At 39.6% G+C, this 25399-nt stretch overlaps 1 protein-coding gene across 1 annotated transcript; it reads right to left on the bottom strand.

Annotated features, from left to right (window-relative positions):
• Positions 1-15046: 15046 nt before the first annotated feature.
• LOC135471895 (probable G-protein coupled receptor 173) lies at positions 15047-16348 on the bottom strand. The gene has a single exon (XM_064751314.1). The coding sequence runs from the start codon at positions 16204-16206 to the stop codon at positions 15124-15126; it is 1083 nt and encodes a 360-aa protein (XP_064607384.1). The 5' UTR covers positions 16207-16348; the 3' UTR covers positions 15047-15123.
• Positions 16349-25399: the final 9051 nt, after the last annotated feature.

The raw sequence follows: 25399 nt of genomic DNA, 5'->3' as shown, positions 1-25399 counted from the left end.
ATAGGCCAGTCATGTGGCATGAGTCTATTTTTGTTGCTTGGCTTGGCAGGTACAACATGTTTTTCATTTGAAGAGAAAGTCACGAATTTCACTTTTCATGGTGGCCAATTAACACATTCCCTGCTCGACGGCGGCTGGATTCAATTCTGGTATGAGTACTGTGAAGACGTTCTCGGAGGGACTTCGGAATCACGGAACCTTGACCACGAAAGATGATTCCATTGTGAACAGACATTTCATCTCACATGTGGAAGTAGGTAAGTGCAGTTGATAGAACTTCTTCCTTGCGCAGTGGCCAACCTTGTAGAATCAGTTGTTTGAAGGCTTGGAGGCTTGCATCTTTCTGTGTTGCTGATTGAATTTCCTTCAACCGAGCTTCAGATATAGGTAGATAGTCTGTCATTTTTTCATGACTGATTTCTTCCTCAGCCACAAATATTTCATCACGGTCAATATGTCCTCGGCTCCTGTAGTTTGGAGGCATGCCCGAGACAGGATACCGTCCAGGTACATTTCTAAACCCTTTTATAGGTGATGGTGAGGTCATACTTCTGAAGTGCCAAAACAATACGTTGAAGCCTTTTGGGACCTGCAGTCAGTGCTTTCTTCCAGAGGTTTGTGGTCACTCTCAGCTGTAACTGGGCGAATGTAGGTGTATTAGTGACATTTGGAGCAGTAAAAGGCAATGGCGAGAAGCTTTTTCTCAATTTGAGCCTAGTGTCTCTCCGCATGAGTCAGGGCACGGCTTGCATAAGCAATGGGTTGTCCCTTCTGAAGAAGTGTTGCTCCAAATCCAGTGTCAGAGGTGTCGCACTGTACTGTAACTTCCTCGTTACTGTTGAAGTAGCGAAGAAGAGGAGTCAGCATGACAGCAGCTTTGATGTCCTGGAAGGCCTTGTTCGTGCGTTCAACACCACCCTGTTTCCTTTTTGGTCAGTTGGCACAGAGGTTCGCACCTGGACAGGTAGTTGACAAGACCAGCCACTCCTTGCACACTCTGGACATCGGTGGGCACAGGCATCTACGCAATGGCGTCACTCTTCTTGAGGTAAGTAAATGTCCAATGCAGGGCACTTCTTCAGTCTTCAGCTCAAGTTTATCAGCATTGTGATTAATGTTCTTTTCCTTCTTTTCATCGTGGTAGGCAACAGCGTCCTCTATAGAGTCGCCTTCACCAGTAGTAAGTATGTCGTCAACAAAAAAGGAAAGTCCCAGGTAAGCTGTGAAGCGCTTCGTCCAGCCATCGTTGGAAGATTTCAGGGGATGGTGAAATTCCAAAAGAAAGTCTTAGCCAGCGGTAACGACCAAAGATAGTCCCGAAGGTGATAAAGTAGCTTGACTCTGTGCCTAGAGGAACATGCTAAAAGCCATGACGCACATCGCATTTTGAGAAAATTTTAGCATTAGAAAGTTCCGATGGTAGGTCTTCCATTACTGGTAAAGAACAGTGGCTACGTTTCAAGGCTTTGTCCAGTGGTTATGGGGCGATGCAGATTGTCAGTGGTCCATTGGTTTTTTTTAGCAATCACAAGACTTGAAACCCAGTCAGTAGGCTTGTCAAGAGAAGTGATGTTGCTTTGCTCTTCAAGTAGAGAAAGTTAAGGCTTGACAGATTTTCGAAGGGCAACACGCAACAGAGGGGTTGTCTACTGGAAAGCGCAGATTTATCAATTTCCAAGTGCTCCTCGCCTTCTAGAAGTCCATCTCCATCAGAAAAGACATAAGTGAAAGTTGAAAGAATAGTCCTTTGTCAGGGGTTTTGAGAGTAAGCCCACAACAGTTGAAGACGGGGTAGTGAACGAAAAGGCAATTTTCAGTAGTTGCATTTGTTAAGCAGCTCGCACGCCAAGAAGAGATGTTATAATTTGTTCAACAACAAAGTGCACTTTGTACTTCTTATTGTTCTTTGGATTTCTCAGTCTTAGTTTGGTTTTCCCTAAGGCTTCAAGGTTTGTTTTGTTGTTCATAGACAATTTGACTGGTACATTGAAAATTGATGCTTCTGTGGGAAGATGTGCACGTGAACGTACCACGAGAGGCTATTTGAAACTTAATTTTCTCAGATCCAAGGAGAAGAGTAGCAAAGACGTTGTCTTTCAGAGAGTTCACACTTTCCACGGTAAGAATACCCCCAGAGTGTGCATCATAATCATCTGGTGTGTCAACAGTGTGTACAGATTGCTTCTTTTTGTCTCTGGTAGTTTTTTTTCGACAGACACTTAGAGGCAAAGTGAGAGATTTGGCCACATTTTGAACATTCTTTTCCATAGGCTGGACATTTTGTCCTGTTCTGTTTATGTTTTCTCCCACACAACTTACAATTAAATTTGAAGGAAGGTGGAGTCGAAGTTGGTTTTGACATATGAATCTATGTGAAATGGTGTACAGCGTTAAAAGTTATAAACATTGCGTCCGTTGGCATAGCCCAGATCGTCATATTGCTATCACTGAACCTGCAGTTTGGTGTAAGCTGCACAGATAAAAATGCTAATTTTGATTACTTCAGCAGGGCCTAAGCAGTAGGGCCAAAATGAAAAATAAAACTGAAAGGTTTCAATTTGCAAACAGCTATATTAAGCTCATCGAAGAAGCTTCGAAGCCTGCAAAATGCTCCATATTTTTACAAATAACCAAATCTTTTGCAGCATTCAATTAGCATGTACTACAAAAGTCAAGGAAAGAAATCTGTTTCTGAAGGATTTGCTGTACATGTCAATTAACTTTTTGAAATCGGCCAACTTCACCTCTGCTGACGGCAAGTAATCTTGATTCCGACCGTCATGATGGAAACAAATACTACAAACTTCACTCTGCACAGTAATACTGGAACCTTGTAGTCTGCACTATAATGTGAGATATTCTGATTGATTAAGACAGGTGTGCTCCTGATGTATATGCCTTGCAGAATGCCACTCACCTGATAAAAAGTGATATATTCTTTTATAATAGGTATATAGACGTGTAGGCGTATCTTACCTCTCTTGACAAATGGACGGGTTAAATGTGCTGTCTACAGGTACATCAAAGCAACATAGATGGCAGACTAACAAACACTGTAGACAGAAAATCATTCGGTTGTCCGAGTTACACAAGGGATCATATTACCCCCGCTTTACCCTGAATAATATCATTTCTTTGTATTCTCACTATATAGATTAATTGTTCGCTTACTTAGGATTTGTTGTTAAACCACGATATAGGCCCCTCTGTGTTCATTAGCTAAACCTGTCATTAACGCATGGGCCTATATAGGGCCTATCCAAGTTATAGAGCTACGCCTGTATGTCAGGATGTCGCTGTGTGGGCCTATTTATATAGAATGCATTCAGTGTTCAATACCAATCTTTTCGAAATATCGATTCTTCCTCTCAGTGACTTTACCATTTTACATGTGCAGATATCCCGGGTTCTGATGGTAGTCTCGACGCTTCATTGCGTGATTGGTTCTCTGGGGCTTGGTGGCATTATAACCCGTGTGATTGGGCCACTGACGGTGGCCCCAGCCGTAACAGTCATGATCCTCCAACTCTCCAACAAACTGCTAAATTTCACCCTTATTCACCTCGGGATTTCAGCTTTGTGCGTATAATAGGTCGTACTGTATACTGTCTGTCCCATATAATTTAAAATTTTGAAATATGGAGAGTATCACTATGAATAAATTTCTGAATGATATAAACCGAAGACGTCGGATTTCACCAATTATATGCTGACTACCACACCGTCGCCACTATTCTCTGGTTTTACTTCCAATGCTCCAGTCACTTTTGTAATGAACTTAACTGCAGCATGACTCTCCCAAATGCATGCTTAGAATATTTGAAGTGATCTGACTGACAAATCGCACCGTGAGAACGGGGCTTAAGTCATGAGACAATTCTCATTCAGTAGATGGCTTATAGGTGCTACATGCATTATATGTTTTTACATTATGTTCACTATAACGCCTGAAGTGTAATTTGGTTGCGTATTGCTATATTTTAACTTGTCTATTAGTGACATCAAATCAGGGACCTGATCATTTCTCGTAGTTAAGAAGCGTTACTGACGAAGTTCACAATGCCCTTAAGGTTCAGCTTCCCTATATGGGTATTCGGGTGCCTGTATACGGACATCTCTTCAAAATGTACTTAAATATAAATATTTATCTTATTTCTCATATTCAGTAACTCTAAGGAACATGAATCTTAAAATTCAGATCTGTTTGTCTGAAGTTCTTCCGATTACTGTGCCGTTAAGACCTTTTTTGCTTCGTTTGCAGCACTATTTGCTTAATGGTTGTTTGCACTACGTACATGACAAACGTTCTCTTACCTGTGCCAAGCCGGAGACCAAACCATGGATGGCGGTTGCGCAAGTCTAGATTTATACGAACATATGCAGCAAGTATTTTAATTTTCATCAAATTAGACTAGTTTTTACTGTTTCCATGTGTCTGAAAGTCACGTCTTAACACACCTTTCGGTTTGCCACATTAATTTGAATTTTTTGGAAAAACAAATAAGCCACGAAGCCGATTATATTTTATTACACCGGTATTTGTCTTTTCAATTTTAAACTGCTGTCATTAATTGCATTTACTTATTTATATATTCGACTTTGGTTTAGCTCCATGCTCAAAAATTTATCACCCATATTTTCAGGGTGAGGGAATACGGAATGCCCGGATTAACCCATCAAACTTTGGCAAGTTACTCACAAACCGCATTATTTGCATGACATACCGGTGGAAGACAATATCGAATGCCCCCGCCAGGGTCGTTAACAGCTTTTTGTTACTAAAACTACCAACAAAAAGAGACGGGTGCATTTCATTTCTGGCATTAACTGTCAAAATCTTGGATTGAACCCACACCTCGAGTTCCAGCGGTTGGGACCCACCTACCATATACTGATCCACTACCCGATCACCTTAATCTCGCTGTGGTGAACAACACACACATATACATACAACCAATGTACCCCAAGCAATCTGAAATATGTCAATGAGAAATCCCATGACTTTGTTGCTGCAGGTAATTATCAGTCTGGCTACAGGTTGGTTGCTCTGCTACATCCCGACGTTAGCAAATGTGTTTTCAAACGACCCAAAAGCCATGGAATATCATGCAAGAACAAACAATAAATGGGACACTGTAGACATGGCGCAATGGTTCTACGTCCCCTACCCAGGTAAAGCAGTGATGTGATATGCACCATTGTGCACTGGAAATAAAACGCTGAGAACCCTAAGCCTCAAGTCGGTGATACGTATACCAGTTGTAAACCATGAAGGGCCCTTTGAAGTCGATAATCGCAAAACCCATTCCCAAAACAAACTAAAACACCAGTTCCCAAAGGAATATAAGGAAATAATATGTGAATGGTAAATAAAGCTGGTGGCTTGTAAAGGAGAAGGCATCAGTCTTCATTTATTCAGGGAAGACAGACGATATTCAAATTCACTCCCAGTCCGTCGATCGATTTCAGGGTGATATAGGTATCTCAATCGCCCTTTGATTGCAAGTGTTCATAAAAACAGTATGTTAATAAACATGGATGCTTTAACAGCCTCTAGCCTAGTGTTGAGTGGTATTATACCTTGGAGAAATTTCTTTCAGCGCATAGGGCACGTGAGAATTATTTGCTGCGAAACGGTCATCCTGCATGGACAATAACAGCTTGTCTTTGTTGACAGGTCAGTTTGGTCCCCCACGATTCAGCTTTGCTATGTTTTTCGGCCTACTGGTGGCCATGTTTAGTTCAGTTATCGACTCCGTGGCTGATTACAACATCGTCAGCCGACTCTGCCTGTTACCCAAAGTTCCGGCCCACGCTACCAACCTTCTGTAACGTGCTGGCTGGGATATATGGACTGGGCCATGCCATATCCACCTATGTGGCGGTCACCGGATCCCTGGCAATTACCGGCGTAAGTCAGATGTATGGATGTGGGGTCTCAGGAGAATTCTACACGAAATCTGTAAGACGCATGCCCTCTCATGTCCTACAGAGTCGAGTAGTACATGTATTACATTGATAAAAACCGGAGGGTGTTACCGATCCATCTCCTCAAATGCAACTGTCTCAACGAGTGCATGCATATTTATGAATTTTATCATATACATGGAATCATTACTGTACTGCAATTAAAAAAATGATGTATTGCTATTACTTTCTTTTTAGTTGAGCGAAAGTATGAGCGAAAAGTAGCTGTCCCTGTTACCATCATGGTAGGGAGAAATGGTATTTATCAGATTGGTGTTGGAGCCAGTTGAAGCTAATATACATATACACCCGAATAAACCTGTCAATCTCCACGAGATTTTCTTTCGAAATAGCAAATACATGGAAGAGTAGAAAATCTAGATGTTACATCACTGTTATTCAGCATTCTGAATAAGGTCCATAAGGCATTCTTGTTATGCGAGTATTTTATTGCATTTAATAAATCAGAAAGTTATTAAAGCTAGCGTGGTAACCCTTGATTTTGGGCTATCGCTAGGCCTTCATACGGTTTAAAATTTACGTTGATTTTCAAAAGGTCAGAGCGAGTTTATGATGGCTTAATATTAGGTTGCAGCGTATATTACCAGTCTGTTATGGTTAAATCTCAAAATATATTCGGATAACAGTATTTGTTACGTCATACTTGAGTATCGGCACAAGCAATTGGGTATACGACTAAAACGGGCCTCTTTTGAATCACAACAAATCTAACTCAAACATTGATCATCATGTGTAACCTTTTTGGAATGTTAAAGGCTAAAATTAACTATTATTTTTCTGCAGATAAGTAATGTATGATAGAATGTGATATGTAGTTGATATTCATACTGGATAATAAACGTTAAGTCTTTTATTACACTATATATAAACCCAACGTTATAAAGTCAGAATTATCAAACAGCAGAGCTGTTTTTCCTTTAGGTCACGAGCTTGCGAGTGTTCCAGGTCTCAGGCCTCTTACTTATGTTTGTGGGTGTTGTCGTCAAAGTGGGGAAATTTCTTGTCACCATCCCTGAGCCGGTGATTGGAGCAGTAATGATAGTTGTTTTGGCATCTGTAGTCGGAGTGCTTCTGGCCGATTTTAATGAAGTGGACATGAAGAGACCCAGGAATGGCATGACCATTGGCTTAGCAGTCCTCTTAGGAACTATGATACCCAAGCTTCTGACACAGAATCAGGACTTCGTGAACACAGGTAAATATATCCCTTCACAAGACAAAGAAACGGCACATTCTCATATGAATAGATATAACTCCATGTAATCATAACTCCATGTAAAATATGTTTACGTTTTCGATTGGCCCGTACAAAGGACGATGATGGGTCTTGTCGAGCATTATGCTTTGAATGGACAATTTCCGCGGGCTAAGTAAATATACTATACATATATACCCTAAATGCCTTCCACAGGCGTCACTGAGTTAGACCAAGCCATAAAGCAATTTACTGCACGCCTCTTTTCGTTGCTGGTGTTGTGGGCTGTTTTCTAGACAACACTCTCCCAGGTAATTTTCCCTGGTACGTTGCTTCATAACTGTGTCTAATTTCGCCTCGGGCTGATATTCTTCGCGTAGAATATGAAAACCAAGTTAGAGATATGAACAGTTGCAATTATAGCTCAACTGAGATACATGTTTATATTATAACGACAGAATGTGAAATAGCATGCTACATGATTCGGACGGTGATTAAATTTATTCGCCTAGATTTTTTATTGCACGTGTGAAAACTGTTGATTTTACTTCCTTATTCTTCTTAAATGAACCCATACTTCTTTTTACACATTCTTATCACATACATTAGGTTAGGTTTCGAAACTAATCTTGCTATTATTGACCGAGAACGCCCACCAAGGGTGATGACTGCACAGTGTACGAATGTGTGTTTCGAAGCCTACATATTCTAATTTCAAAATATGTTACTGTTGAATAAAAACAAGCACGCTTAAAACTAAAGTGTAACATTAACACGGTAAAGATCACTAGGAGTGACTGCACTTATATAAAGTGTTAATGGATTAACTCTCCCCAAATTGTTCACATTCCAACAATATACAAAAGTTGGTATATCAACATCTTAACGAACACTTGAAATGGAGTTTTAATGGAGTTGGGATATGAACACCTTTGGAGGTGTTTTTAACACTTAATAAAAACATGATGTCAGATATCTGATACACGTGACTCTTTTAAGTGAAGTCACCTCTACTGATATTTACAGTGCTAAAGGTAGTACTTTTCCCAGATGTCTCGAATGCTTATATACAATTACATACACGCTGTGCAGTAAAGGTTGCTGGAAACAACAGTCCCCAAATCCTATCCAGTTACTTAAAACTAGCGTTGCCTATGTACATGATAACTTATCTACATGGCATGACCTTATTTGGACACGCACTTAAGCGTTTTGTCATCATATCAATTTACTTTGAAGCAAAAAGTTTTTATCATATTATATCACCAGGCATACTTCACCCACTTATACGACCAAGATTTCCAGTAGAGATCTGCACCACAGCCCATGAAAATTTTTTTCATATTTATTTCATTTAGACCTGTGTATGATATTCTTAAATATTATTGCACTTCCCGAGTGATATTTTAGAAGTGTTCATTTCTTCCTTTTAGCTTCACCTGCATTTTCAGTCACTGTCATTATATATACGTGTGAATAAATTTTATCAGTTTGTGGGATGCCACGAGAGAAGGTGATTTGAGTGATAGTACTGCCGCAATTTTTATGTTTCTCTGATTCTGGGATTGATGGTTAGAAACCCTGAACGGTTCATTTTATTTTATAATAATTTGTTACAGAAGATGCTGGTGGGAAAAAACACGAAGGAAACACAATGAGCTCTATAGGGGGTGGCCACGTGGCCTACAGACTGCCCTATGTCCATGACTACTTAGCTAACCCTAGATGGACAAGATATTGTCCATTCTTACCAGGATTCCGAGCTAAAAGTAAACAAATGGATAATGAAAATCGTTATAAAGTTATCTGTGAAGTTATCGTAGTAAATAGTGTCTATGAGTGAATTTTTGCTCTGTAAGCCATAGAGATAATTTTGAATGTAATGAATTCATGAATTCATTTCACTCCTCAGAGCTTACAAGGATAGGAAATACGAATATCAACAAGTAACGATCTAGTTTAATGCAGTCTTAGTATTCAGAAACTCCTGCTTCATATTGTAACTTATTACTAAAACAAAAAGGCGTATGTAAATCGCTGTTTATTGCATGCATGTATGTAAACGTAGTGCTTAAGTGTGAAAAGTCCAAATTCAAGAGTGACCAAGGAATATTTTCTTTCCTTTTTCTTGTCAATCCTCCTACCATTGTAAAAATTAACAGTGAGGACCATTCTTCTATCAAAAGAATCAAACTTTGGAGAAAAAATTTTTGTTTAGTTACACCATAGGCAGAACTGTATATTGTAGGTTCAATTGCGAACTGACACAATTCTTTGCATTATTGCAACACTATAAACCTATTGTCTGACGTGGGAAGGTCTCGCAGTAACCTGCGAATGATCGTGGGTTTCCGACCGTAACACTGATCGCCGTCGTATAAGTGAAATATTCTTGAGAACGGCGTTAAAGACGAATCAGTTAAATAAATATACACGTATTAACGTCGAATGTAATCCACAGAAATATGACAATTTAAGTTTTCAGAGCGCAATGAATTGATTAATGAAGATATAAATAGCAGTTGTGGTCGTAAGATACAATATGATAGGAGCAACTTTGTATTGTCTTGTATATGTTCAGACAGTGAACAAGACGATGTACTGGACTGAAGCCATATGTTTAATATATAAACCGGGACATGTATTACATATACACCCGCACAGTTTAGGGAACATGATTTGTGTGCACTAGTTATTGGCTTTTAAAACTCAAATATGCTTTAAAGACCCAAAATATAAAATACAACTGCACTGACAGGAAAACCAGAGCAGCGACGATATGCAAAAGGTCACATGTAAGGGATTGACCTCAGTTAAGATTTTTCTCCGTTTATGTAAATGCTTTAAAGGTAATAATTTACAGGTCCCAAACCCCGATTACCCCATCCACCCACCCACAACACCATTGCTCAAGGAGAATTAGATAAAAAATGCAGTGATGTTAAGCCCTGCTTTCTGTGGAAGATTTTGAGATTGCATATCGGTTATTAGGAAATGTGTGGTGGCTGAATAACAAGGTTTTTCAATAAAGCATTTTGTATATAGCCTTGTTTTTACGTGACAGGAGTAAAACCTTCGTCTCAAGTCACCAATATCCTGAATATTCTATCGTTCAATATCCGAGGAAGGCTACGGGGAGCCCAAACAACTTCTTGTAGCCAAATGCGGACGCGAGATCAACAGAACGCAGCGCTATTGACCAGCCACTGGGCCCATAAAGCCTGAATTTTGCTCTGCGGAAGACAACGTCTGAGATGAATTATGCGTGTGCATAACGCCTTGGCTAACGAACGGTTGGGAGCAAGGGCTGCCTTCAGGATCCACGCCGGACGTATAATTGAGGTCAGGAGTTGGGGTGGGAAGCTGACACAGAAATAACGGTCTCATATGCCAGTCTAGCCACAAAGGTCTAAGCTTTTCCGGGAGAAAATGCTCAGAAACTGGAATGTTCCATCCCCCAATAAAACGATCAATTGATTTTCAAAACCCTAGACACATTCATACAATTGGTTCTGTCAAGGAAAGCACTTCTGTTGACAGCAGCCGCTTAGTACATGTTCACATCACGTATTGTTCTATTCTCAGTCTTCGGTACTGCATTGTTTTTTACAGATTGAATTGCTGGCGAAGATGATGAAGGATGAAATGCCATAACGCAATAGCTGGATCGTTGATTTATGAAAAGAGAAAAAAAGGATACCCACTGAATAGGTACAAGCAAGCAGTATAACACACATTGAAAAATAACTTCATTGCACAAACTTTTGCTTCATTATTGCGTATTGAAGTTACTGTGTATTATTAACTGCTATTAATTTATTTGTTTATTTAAGTCTTGTTCAAGAAACGATACTAAAGCGCAGACTAAAAGTTGGGGAACATGCAAAATCTCATCTTTTTGCTGGATTGCATGGGCTTAGGGGATCATTCCAAGAAGCATGGTTACCGACATAATTGGTTGTAGATAATTCAGCTGTCTCCCTGGACTGCAAAGCGACAGGTAACGTGTCCTGGAGACTGCTACGATCCAGACCATCTACAACACTTAAGTCGTCTTTCTTTCTTTTTTTTTACAACGCCTACTTGCTAGAAGTCTTGATCAACTCTTGGATGTAATAAATTAACCATCTCGCCATCTGCCACCATGGGCTGGAAGAGATTTTTTTTTCGCTTAACTTCCTACAGTTGATCACCTGCGTCACACGTTACTTGCGATTCAGAGACATTTTTGTTTGCCTGGAAACCTTGCTGACTGGCATCATTTCATTGATTTTGACGATTTCAAAGGAATGACCTATTTTATACCAAGCAAATTTAGGGACATGGAAAAATGGAGAAAATTTGGCGTAAAGGACTGATCCACCAGAGGATGTGTTTGGCACAAAATGCGGCTTATACGAAACAGTTCCATTTGCTTTGGGGCTATCGTGCATTTATGAATTGATATATTCTGTTGCATGGAATAATCTCGTTTTACGGCAGTCCCATCTACATTTTCAAATCTAACCGTTTCGTATTGCAAAAACAAAATTGCCTGAGGTCTATTAGAACTGAATACAAAATAATAAATCTAAGTGCAAAATTCCATATTCTCATAAAAGCCGTTAATGCATGTTTGAATTAATACTAATTTTGACTTTTTTAAAGAATATGTACTTATTAACTCTGATTGGTTCATTAGGTAGTTGAATCACATGCTTTTCCGATCATTTCAATGTGCACAGTGAGAGGAGTGGAGGGTGTTATTAACCTTGGGCTCACCTGATGGGCAGCGTCCAAGATAAAATAACTAATCATTACTTGGGCCAATTATAGTTCTAATATTCTTATTCACCACAGACAGGTGTTGTATCCTAAATGGTAGATGAAAGTAATGAACATTAACATTAATGTATGCATTGGAGAAATTGCGATTCAGTAACCTGTGCCAATGCAGAATTTTTTTTTGTCATCCTTAGAAAGGTTGCACAGAAAGTCTGAAATTAATGTATTTACTAAACAAAGGTTTGTCAAAATATTACAATGAGTAGAGGTGGTTACCAATAAATCCCACTTCATTTAATTATATGTTAATTTCGCATTCAAAACATTCCACATGTAATGCTTTCTTGTACCAAATATTTTTAAAAAATCATGAGCATTTAAAAAAAACACAAGAAGAACGGCCATCACTGTCTTGTATTGTGTGGCAGACATGTAGTTCAGACCGAAGCAATATGGGCTTCCAGCAATCCATTTTCTGCAAAGACACAAGCACACCGCAGAAAGACAAGCACACCACATAATGACAAGTACAACAATCATGTTATTGTGGAAATGTCGTGTCCTGACAATATTCTACAAGAATTCACCAACTTACGAGGAAATATTGGTCACCACCGCAAAGATATACCGCAACAGCGAATGAAAATTAAGCGACACAACACAATGTCTTCCAATTAGCGCAGGACCGACCCTTTCGCTGCATGTTATGCGTCTTCAAAAATAATGGCCTCTATGATTTCCATTCAGTGTTTTTCTTTTTTTGATTCACTAGAATGCCAATTTATCTTTTATACGTGTGTGGTCGTACAGTAAACCATTTGAACCGAACTGTATGGCGTGCTACAAATCTTGCGGCAAGCTCACATGAAACATGATCACACAATCGTGTTATTCAAGTTAGGGTTTTACCTAGTACCGTGCTGGTAATCATAAAATTATGATGAAAAAAAAAACAAACTTAAATTCAAATCAGTTCTATTTGATTTAAATACTTTCGTTTTGTAACAAATTCAATAGCTTACAATCAACTATTGGCTTAAGACGCATTGCGTTATCGGAAATTAATAAATATTGTTTGTGAGAGTTGTCTGAATGTAAAATGCTATAATTCATCAATTCAAACTGTGAATTATTGAAGCTTGTGGAAAATATAAAATAGACATTGTCATAAACAGTTAACAAATGGCCTAATTTCACTTCACTAAGTGCAGAAAATAATAAATATATTACAAAGTAGTGGATCAGCTTATAACACTTATGTTGAAAACGTTAGTTCATAACTGTCAGTTATTAAAACAACGTTTGTGCATAGAACACACTAGATTTGCATGAGCTAACGACCCAGTACGTAAAACAGGGGTATAAGCATGTGTGTGTTATCAAGATGACATGGAGGATGACACTGCAGGATCAGAGATTTGTAAGGCACAGTCAGCGATATGGATCTTGTGAACTAAAAGATAACAAGCACGAAATGACGAACAGAAATAAACATCGACATAATTCATCACGCTAGACTGTAATCTCAGTGGTAAGTGATTTGAATTTTTTTTATTTTCTTTGCCCTCGCTTCGATTTAATCGCCCTTTAAAAGATATTGCAATATAGCTGTATAGTCTGTTGCCGCACGGTATTATGCGGACCTTGCCTCATGATAATGTTCTAGGAGATGCTCACATACCCTGTCGTACCAAATTAGCGCATTCCAGAAGGGCAACGTTCATTATTCCCTGGCGCTGGGGAACGTGTGAATGACTCACTCGGATTTTGATTTAGTCCTCAGTGTCTGTCAGCCTTTTTGACAGCAGAGACTGCTGGAGACCAATATCTTGTCCATACAGGCATAAACATGGGATGTTTTTTCTGTTTAACCCTCTGGATCTGATGAAGTAATTATGGGTTCTCAAGCAGATTCTGGTCGGAATCGCCTTGGCTCATTATTACTTCATATAATCTGATCGAGAAGATAGCGTCCATTGTTCAACGGAAGACTGTTACGTTACTTCTACTTGATCTGCAGCTAACCGCCTGAGGACTCAAAACATCGAAATACGATCGAATTTGGTCACTCCTGTTTTAAAGCTTGTTTTAACGGAAAGAGATTGCGTTTGTGGTATTTTAAGAACCTCTTAGTTGTGCAATAATATAATGGAGACAGAAATGGGCTATTTCTAAATGAGAAGCCAATTTGTTTCACACGAGTATTGTGTTGAGTATTAGCCAGCCATTCCTTTGTTCCGTACTCTTTAAGTTCTATCTCGAACTACATCCACATGAACATTCTCTCGATGTCAGCGAAAATTTCTTGTTAACCTTAAAAAGAAACTTACCCCAATATCACAAAGGGGTATAAATTCTGCATGACCTCACAACAATTGTACCGTAGTTCATGCACGCAGCAGTTGCTAACTTCGCCAGTATTGCCCAGCAATACAGTCATTAAGAAAACAACAGCCGAGTAAAAGAAACTAAGGTCCGACTTGCATCGTGTCAAAACTGATTTCATGTGGATGAACGTTTATTCACATATTCTTGAAGTTATTTATATGATCATCCATGCATAAAAATGACTGCATGAGATGAATCATGCAGTTATTCAAGGTTAAATGAACATGTAGATATGGTGAACGAGGACGTCATATATCTGACTTCACAACACAAAAAGTCGTGTACAATACAGGAGCAACTTCGCCGTTCATGTCAAAGTTTTATATTTAGTAATTCATAATATGCACCAAATATCAAATCACAGTTGTTTCTTATTAGTACACGTGGCATTTGGAACTTTATATTTCATAATATAACCTTATATTATTACTTTCAATTACATGATGAATTATTGTAGACTGGCATTGAAATGCCTGAAGACAATGGCATATGAACCACTTTCCCAGTACTCTGAAGTCAAGTTTTTCAAAATATAAACTCAGCTGTTACCGTTTTTACCGTGACGAAAGAGTACCATGTCACTGGAAGTAAGTGGTCCATAAAACCCACTTTAGTATTCAAACATTTGAATGCATTGAATTCAATTTTAATTTTCTATAAATAAGAATACTCTTACATATAGTTTTCAGCGGTCTAACAAACGATGCTTGTTTCAATTTTTTTTCCTGAAACGCTGGGTTTATGAAGTATCTTGTATATGCACAATGTATCTGTTTAAAAAACAAGCGTTATTCAGTTAGGGAATTTGGCCTATGGTAGGCGTTCACAGTAGCCCTCATTGCCTTTCGGAATGAACTTTTGCAGCACATGTAAGCTATAGGATTCAGGGCCACCTGGAGGTAACTGGACCAGGTGGCCAGTATAACAAATAACGGTGGTGGGCTTCGATTCCAGTCAAATGTTTGCCAAAACGATAGAAGTAGGTAAGGACACCATAATAGATCAAATACAACTGTTACCACAAAAAACAACCTTGTCAAATGCTCGTTGCGTATAATCCTTAGATTTACGACGCGCCCGAACGTTCTTGGTTGATTCTGCAGTGCCATCACAAAAGGGTTTGGAGGGCCTCCCATGAAACCATTAAGCCAGTTGATAACAGCCTGTCCATTTGCTCCAGGCCCTACAAAAGTCCAGTTGCTGCTGCGGGCAGGTTGATGGACAAGTGGTCGTAACTTTCGGTGAGTCCGCATAAAAAGAAAAATCCTGGTGTATATAAATACCACGGCAAACATTATAAGGGCAAACACAACAATGAAGCCCAGAGTGTCGTTATCCCTGTAATATCTGTGATCAAAAGTACATTGAGCCTCTAATGGCTTAAAAGTATAAGTTCCCAAGCCTACAACAGGCGAGAATGAGATAACGAATGAAACACCCCACATAACAATTATCACCGCCAAACAGACTAGCCCGCGGGACTTCTTTCTGTGGAATTTGGCATATACCACAGCCAAGTGTCTGTCAACAGATATGGTAAACAGAGCAAACATGGAGCTGTAGACAAAGAATGAGTTTGTGAAGGCAAGTAAAGTGCACACGGAGTGGCCATGTGTCCAGGTGGAGCCATGGATGACGGTTGATAAAACAAAGGGAAGACAAAACACAGTTCGAGCTAGGTCAGCCACAGACAGACTCATTAGGTAGTAAAACGGCGGTCGATGTAACTTTCTCTCTCGTAACACTGTGTAGATCACCACACTATTTCCTAGAATTCCAACAAATATAATTAGAGCCAGAGATATGATCTTCAAAGCCACAACGTAATGTTCTTCCTGTAGTTGTCCTTTGGGGGCCGGCGTAGTCCCCATGATGACAAATCTAACACTGTGGTATCCAATCACATTTACTAAAGATTTCCAGGAAACGGTCACATCCTGTAAGTCCTCTTTTACACAGTGAGCTCACTTCTTAGCACCTGGTGCAATTTGGTGAGAAGAGAAATATCCAGTAAACAAGAAAATAATGCACTCGATCGCAATTAAGGTGATAGGTGGTTTCAGAGGAAACATGTCATTCCCGGGAACATTACTGAACACAGAGAGGCGTAAAGGCTTAGCACCACGAAACAGTAGGTGTATAAACGCTGTAAAGGTACAAGCCCAAGATTTAAATCGTTTCGGATCGATACCGTGGAGAAAATTCCAGTATTGGTACGAAAAGGGGTAGTCGGCCTCTCCAGTCTAATACAGTCTTGTGTTCCACCCACTGAAAAACATCACACACAAAGCAGCCCCTTCTTCAAACTGTCGTTTGTGGCATTGGTCTCTCCAAAGTATCTCCGTCCAGGGTTTGTGTCTTGGAAGACCCTCGGCTGTTGACTTATTTCACAGTATTAAGATACGTAAATTGGGTTTGGGCCAAAGCGTCTCGAAATAGGAGCTCGGCAAATAATCGCTATCTTGGTACGTCCTGGAGTGCGCTCTAGACTCCCTGGCGTCGTTCCACACCTCCCAACAACTCTGGCCGAGGAACTCTGAGAAAGCCCGGCTCAGTCATGCAACCATTGTGCTGTGGGACAGGAGAAGAGCGCTGGGCATTCTCAATGGACCACGGCGATTTAACAAGTCAATGTGGTCGGGAGATAAATGCATTGTACGAGGCTCCTCAAGCTATGGTCTAACTGGCCTCCCGTTCAGAGATCGATACACGTATCTTCCGTCTCGACCTCGCCAACTTTATATCGCTGGAGTATATCTTGCGTTGAAGAAGACGACGTCTATGTGGCCTTAATGTCCTTCACAACTTCAATGGCGGCGGAAATAGAGCAATTACCGCGTCAATAGGTAAGCTGTATGGTTTGTTTACCTCCAGATCACGAGAGGTCAAGAGCAGGATATTGAAGCCTGCGGTCACAAACCATTCCAAGGATGCACACATATGCAAGGTCGATAAATCGACAGGTTTACAGTTAGCAGTAAGTCCAGCACACACACCATGACCCTTTGTCAAACCCCAAAGCTCCTCAATGTATCTGTTGGGCCAGGTTTCTTTTGGGTTTGAGATGCAAAACTGTTCTCGATTTCCCACGACATTAAGTCATTAGTTTAAAAGATAGTTTTACGCCCGGTTTCAGTCGATTCGAATTATTGGTTTTCGTTGTGAAGCAGTGCAGATTACAGTATAACTATCGTATGCCTTGGTGCCTAAGTCGAAGTTCTGGGAACTTGATTTGAAGCGTAATGTATCGAGTACAGGAAGACTGCGTCGGAGCACTATCCAGTATAACAAAATTATAAACTTCCCATGTGAAGGGCGTGTAGGCGGATCAGGGTTTAGTGTGTCTTCTGTTCCGTGAATGTTGATGGAATAGAGTGCAATCTTAGTTTAGCAGACTTCGACGAGAAGGAATTATCTTCTCGTTTCATAAATGATGCACTGCTTCCCGGCGGTCTCTTAACACCTTAATGTATGGCTAAGGTACCTTATCGACAGACGCGGGTTATCCGCTAAGAGCTAATTTGCCTGATTGCTACCGTAACATGGTCAGGCCTGACCTCTGAGCAATTCTTTCTACTAACTTAATATCCATCGGTGACAACCCAATTTTGAAAATTACGAAACTCTGCGGCGAGCCTTTTAAATAGAAGACTGAGGAATGCAATGTGTTCTTCACTCTTCACCAAAAGCGAACGTAGACAAATCATGTCTCAGCAGTCTCGGAAGGATAACATGAATAGAAAGGCACAAAAATGTTCTCATATGCGTCTTCCTCCTGTAAGAATGTGCCAATAAAATAGTATAAAAAGAACCTTGCGCAGTCTCCGCCAACAACCATCCAAGCTCTTGTTGTCACAGCCCAACGCCTTAGAACACAACAGAACAGAAGTGGAATTGACACTTTTTACAGTCCTTCACTATCGACGGAACAAGATTCAATAGACAGTCAATAAATGTTCTTAGAACTTGTCCAATTTCGATGTTCCTCCTTCTGGTTTGTCGCAGTCTCGTGTTAACTGTTCAATCTGTGGCAGTAATCGTTGTCCGACTTGAATGTATAGAGATTGATTCAACCGATTGCATCCTGTGCTACATTCCCACAGAACTATGGGAGCGCATTGGCAAATCAGAAGCGAGAACTTCTACCAATAAACCTCTAGCCAGGGCTTGTAACAGTCTTCTCTCGTAGAATTCCACTGATGGGGTGCTATGAATACTGAAATCCTGGTATTTAGAGCCCGATGCTTATCGATCGTCCACTCCACCCGGAATAACTAACTCGATATTGAAGCGGCCAATGTCAAACATGCCGCAATTAGTCCGAGCCACGGCAGTAAAGCTACATGTGTGGGGAGTTTCTTCACAAGTGCCTAGAGAAAAGAAAAACACGGATGTGGTTCGAATGAAATATTCCAGAAAAAAAACAGAAACTCATTCAGTATTGCTGAGAATCGTAATTTCTTGTCAAATCGTCATTAATTAACTTGAAAAGCATCTTTCTTAAGAAGATTTGTAAGATCTTACTATTTTAAGCAAGATGCCAAAGACCACATTGATCATTATCAGATTGTAAAAACCAATATGTTTTAGAAATGCCAAGCAAGAAGCTAGAGGGTTTGAAAAAAAAGCTTGAAATGAAAGTTGTCACTAGTAATGGTCAGTACAGGCAGTTGTTGGTTTGTCCATTTATACCTTTAATTCAGGAATTTCAATGGGTTTTGCAGTCCACATATGGCAGAAAAAACTGTATGACACATAATAACCCAATGAAAGAACCAAAGCATGCACAATGCAAGATAATATCATTTATGTTTTCCGATTGAGTGAAGAATGATAATTGATGAAATTTGATAGTGATTCGTTATGTTACTACAAGTTTTGTGCAACGGCTTTCCCTTTGGCACTGTTTCTCTATTTGTGACCCGATAGGCATATTTTCCTCCGTGGCGCCGCATTGGTATTGCCAACCAGGCCAATTGAATCCAAGCCAATCAGTTTGGATTTAACATGTGAATCTGGACCCGTCAGTCCGCGGAAGTAAACGTCATTCAATGTAATGGCCACCGAGGCGTTCGGCAACATGACCTGCTCGGACGTAGTTCTCTCAGCAAGGTTTTCTAAATGAAGACTTCAGACAGTGAATACCGTAGGGAGCTTTGGCAGAAATAAGGCACATGAGCCGTGTGCCGCGAGAATGATGCTGCCCTGATCGGATGCGTTCTTCCGAGGCCAGATTCAAGGCACTTGGCTCAGGAATGTTGAAAAATCGGATAGGCGCACGCCACGATAACAAGACAAGTGACTGATACAAGTTTCGTTTGGTTTTCACTCTACCCACACTTTCTTAATTTATATGGTTACAGTCGAGAACCTTTAACAGGGTGTTGCGTTTATAAACGCAGATGGCACCGAATAGTGATCATCAGTAATGTTCTAATATATTTACCGTGCACATAATTTATGCCGTCGGGGTAGATAAAGATATAAAAAAAAATTCCAATATTAGATAAATATGCTAAAGTATTAATCCAAACCACGGCTGTGTACATCTCAGCAGGTCATTTCCGCGTGAACCTGATCTAAATTTGTGACGTAAATGTGAATGCAAACACTTTAACGATGATTTCAAAAATGTACTTTCAAAAGCCAATACCTACGGTTCTTGGTTGTGACCCAGATATAGACACACTCATAAACAAAAATGTCATAACGAGAAGTCATCGAGACGTTCTATTCGACAGAAAATTAGCCCAAGGCGGAATATAGAGAGAGATTGATCGTTATCGTTGCCGTATAAAGAATGCCCATTTGGTCAAAATTTGGATTTATCAGTTGGTCAAGATGTAAAATCTTGTTTTTTTATATTTATTTGATTCGAGCTTTACTCAAGAAAAACTGTACTCAAGAATACCTATCTATAATAACTTGTCCCTGTTTTATATCTGTCTTCTCTTTCAGTATAAATTTCCTTCAAAACTTTCCTCCAGTGGCCAAGGAATTGCCTGTGTTGAAATTTGCAATTTGTGTAGTATTAGGTGCTTAAAATAATGAGAATTTGTGATATGTTAGAATGGAACACAAACAATGTCATGCTATGTTATATTTTTGTACATTTCAGTGCCGCCCATCCTACCATGTCATGTTTACTAAAATATAGCATGCAAAAAAGCATTTCTTCTTAAGTCCCCGATCGGTATATCCCTATGATCAGCTCGTCCATTTTTGACACATTTGTATCATGGTATAAAGAGCGTGCACTCTGAGCGTTTATACTGCCTCTAATCTGTGCGAAAACAATAATTATGGAAGTACTGATTTCGCAATACATGTCTCTAAAATTTTGACCTGTCAGAATAACAGCTACATGTATGTCACCATAGATCAACAACGGCTGCTACTTTAATAGTGGAAACAACTTGTCATGTTGAAGATATGCACCGAATTTCAATTCAATCTGATGAACGGTTTGAAAATAGTCCGGAAAAATAAAAACCAGACAGAAAAAAAGAAAGAAACTCACGTAATTTTGTCCTAGCAGGAATTAATTAAGCGTTTCAAAACTTTATTGCCAAAGAAAAAAATTAAAAACAACGTATGGTACGCGGGATGTGGGTTTAATTCTGGTGTACACCATAGAGAGGGAATTTCTAAATTCCGAAATGCTCATTGCCCACACGGCGCTTGTGGAGCTTTCGTTTCTGCTGTCAGTGCAACGTTCGATGCCCGCTGGTCTTTCACCAATGTGCAGGCCTGTATGTCCTTAGTAACTTGCCATTTGGTTCGGGGTGTACTCTGGTTTCCGCCATCGTATTCTTCAGTATGGAGTTAAACAACAATCAAATAAATAAATAAAATTTGGGAAATTCAATTTCCAAAAGCGTGTTTTAGGATCATTGAATTTCATTCAATAATTTCTATCCAAAATGAAATATATCGCTACTGACATATAGAGCCATTTGTTGACGACTGCCGATCAATCACATAAAAACATTGGAAGTGGCAAATTTGGCAATGCTTTACGATAGCAAATTTTGGATATATTCACTACACATTTTATTTATTTATTTGATTGGTGTTTTACGCCGTACTCAAGAATATTTAATTAAGACGCTGGACTTGGGCGACCGCATTGGTTAGGCTCCTGGGTCATTGCGCCGTTCAGCATATGCTAAAATTAAATAAATATATAGCGCTACTAAGCAGCGTGACAATACGAGAGGATGCTGAAATTTTATTGTTTGTGCCAAAAATAAAAAATCCAAGCTTTTTCAGCTTGTCTAACTAAACTTAATTTGGGAAGTGTATAGATCCAGCCTTGGCCAACGGCGTTGGTTATAAGCTATACATTGAAGGAGATGATACAGTTAGAACTGAAGCGACAGCGCCTTAGAGCTCTATGACCATCTTTAATCATTTTTTTTCTCCTCAGTTATCTGGTGTTTACTCAGCTAAGACAGGCTGACTATAAGCCGTCAGTCTCTAAGCTGAAATTCAACATGTCGTCGGGGAGTCTGTCTCGCAGATCTGGTTTGTTCCCATTGATTTCATGTTAGTTTAATCCTGGCAGATTGATATTGGGTTCATAGTTCTGTCTGAAAAGAGAAAAGCATATCATCATGGCTGTAATTTGGTACACACACATAAAGAGCCGCGCAACACGGCAAGCTGTATGCTTAGCTAATTGAAAGACGGTCGGTCAACGTGTGCCCAAACTGTATGAACAAATTTTCACTGATAGAGAGTTCGATCTTGATGTTCGTATTTTGCAATTCCAATCCACGCTTTTCATAAATTAATTAAGAATTAAGGCATTTGTAATTTGCACGGCTACATGGCACATATTTTTGCTCTTTTTCATGTCTAATGCAACTGAATACGAGACTGTAAATTTAGCGGTTACGTCAATGCCGTTGATATCACGAACGTAAAGCTGGTGTGGCCGACAGCTTCTGCATCCAGCACCGACCTCTATATCAGGACCCGTTGTGAGTTGCTGGTATTGATTAGCCCTACTACATAATGAAATATTCGGTTTATCGTCAAAACCGTGCTACATTGTATGATGGAATTTCGTAGGGTGACCTCATATAGAGGGAACATCTGACCAGCTGGAAAATTCTTTTGACCATATTCAGAACATTTCACACTCATCACTTGGATTCTTGATTTTTCTCACTGCATGGCCTACGGAACGGACTGTTAAATGGGTCATGGATTTTATGTTATAAAGTAAAGCTGCTTCGTAGCCATCCAGATTCCCCACCTCCATATATATACTGAGTTTTCTATGTCTAGCACATGCGTCAATGTCACCAAGACTCAGCATCTAATGGCAGGGCCAAGGTCGACTCCGGACTCTATGATAGCTTACAGAGCTATAAAAACGTACAGGGGCCTACATTCTGGCTGCATATCACGTCCTCAAATTTTATTATGCAAGACTTTACTAAAAGTGCCAATTAATCCAAAACAAATCTATACTAACGCCTTAAACTATTCAGAAGATCTAATCTGTTATATGAACCGATCAAAAACTCGTCTGTTACGAGAAATTTGATATTTGAGAGACAGCACTCTCTTTACCGCTCGGAGGCGAATAACCTGTTAAGCACAGGCTGCATGAGTATACCGTCTATCCGACAATCGATAGTGAGCGCCGCCAACTCCGGCGGTGTTAAGAAGCTAATGGCAACGGTTGCAGACAACAATTTCCGGTACTGACAACAAAACAGCGAGAAATGGCATGAGCTCAATTCATGCGCGGTTTGTTTTGGCGGTTGCGACTCGTTGACTGATGGAACTGTTTAAAGACAGTAATCACATATAGTTTTTATATTAATCAATTAATAATGGAAAATGAAATATTATACAGTGCTGTAGTTTGATGACAACTTGCGTTGTATATGAATACGACAGTGTAGAAACTTGACAAAATAAAGCTATAAATGTCAACATTATATTTTAGATGCGGACTGGAATCGTTCTTTCGTTGATTCATTCATGTCAAAGGAGACAAAATGTAGAACGGACCTGATGCTTCGATTGTTGCCTGTGAAGAAAATCGAATGCCCCAGAAGCCTCTCAAGAATGCGATCGCTGTGATTTCGTTCAGCTCATGCGGGCTTCCTTTATACGATCGTATGTGGGAAGGTCGGCCAGCAGCGTGAGGATGTTCGCTGGTTTCCCTCAAGCTCAAGCTGGCTTCCTCTACGGTCGTACGTTGGAAGGTCCGCCAGCAACCTGCGGATGTTCCTGGGTTTCCCCTGGGCTCTGCCTGGTTTCTTCCTATCGTAATGCTGGCGTATAAGTGAATTTATATTTGTCTCGTATATATGATAAGCCATCTTTTCGTATATCTATACCTTCCTCAATCTTAATGAACGTTTAGCACTTAAGGTACACCGCTCTGTTATTTTTATCATGTGGTGAGCAGATACATGGTCAGCAGGAAAGTATAGGCCTACATACATGTAACGCATGATAATTCCATTCCAACGGATATGATCCAAAGCTTATCGGAAATTGCATCGTCTTATATCGAGAACAATTAATGGACGGCATGAAGATGGGATTCCAGGAAAGGTCCTGACTCCAATCTGTCGCTAGCAAGCACGCCTGCCACATAAGCTGACGGTCATGTATATGCCATGCATATAAACCGTATATGTGGAATATAATTACAATCTGGCTTACAAGACTTGTAAGTTATATAATCTTTAGCCAAATCATTTAATAGACGAGGCTGGGGCAGGATGACCCAATGGATCAACTTGAGAATATAAAATCTATATGTGTATGCCTCTGGGTTAGGGATTGAATAAATTTACCTTTCAAATTAACCATCATGCACGTTCGTGAATATGTGGCTATCCTTGCATATAGTTATCATCGCTAGCGGTTTCCGCCACCCATAAAACTGCCATCGTATAAGTGAAAAATTCGTTATGAGTATGACGTTAAGCAACATTCAAATAATAAAAAAATCAACACTACAAAAAACGCCTGAACACAGTTCTGTTTTAGCTTTGCTGAGTTATTGACGATTGAATGAGATCATATCTTGGCCTATACAGGTTCCACATTCAAATTTTAAAATAACAAAAATCTTTAAAATAGCAGCAATTTATTGTATTCAGCGTTATGTGAAGATATTTAGAATTGTTATTTTTAGACCAGCTTTATATACCTGTAGAACAGGTCGTCAGGCCGACAAAAAACACCGTCAATAAAATACATATAGCCTCCATTTAACCCGTAAAAGGGGGGAACCCAGCAGGCCAGTATATATACGGACCGTAAAGTTAGGCCTAATACCAATATAAATAATAAAAAAAGTATTTATTCTTAATTTAACTCTCTTAATGCATATATTGGTACGGTAACTAAATTAAGAATGAATACTTTTTTTATTCTTAATCAACAGAGTTCTCGTGAATTTTTCACATATATACGATGAATGGCAGTCAGTAGAGGGTGGAGGGAACCGGAGTGTCGTGATTAGCCAAGCGCTTTTGACGAGTCATTGACGAACACACGTAAGTTATGTCATATTAATGGAATCCAAGTGGTTCAGGGAACATCATGCAAGGTCACTGGAGAGTAATGGTGATCACCAAGCATCTTAAGTGCCCTGGAATAAAGGCGGGAGAAAATGTAATGTTCCCTGTGCAAGAATGGTAGTCAGCTCACTTCCCTGGTGAAGAAGTGACTGAATGACAAACACATATATATAGCCCAAAAGGCACAAGGGATTTTCTAGTTCGAACTCTTTTATCGCTAAAGGTATATCAATATCAATATGTAGTTATATCAATAAAGTTGCCTAATATTTTTGACAAGTCGCCTGATAGATTGATAGATTTGATTTAATTTTTATAAATGTATTAATCTTAAAAGACTTACTCGACAAGGGCGAACGGGATTTTGTTTAAAAGCCTATACTGAATGGAATGATAACACAACACATTAATTAATTTATTCACTTATGAGAAATGACTACAGTACCGGTATCTAGAATTAATTATTTAAAATTACTAATTCTATATCCACTTGCTTTGGACCCAT

The sequence above is a fragment of the Liolophura sinensis genome, chromosome 7 (assembly GCF_032854445.1).
Source record: "Liolophura sinensis isolate JHLJ2023 chromosome 7, CUHK_Ljap_v2, whole genome shotgun sequence".
Classification (NCBI taxonomy): domain Eukaryota; kingdom Metazoa; phylum Mollusca; class Polyplacophora; order Chitonida; family Chitonidae; genus Liolophura; species Liolophura sinensis.
The sequence above is the reverse complement of the archived record's forward strand: the minus strand, read 5'-3'. Positions and strand labels throughout refer to the sequence as shown.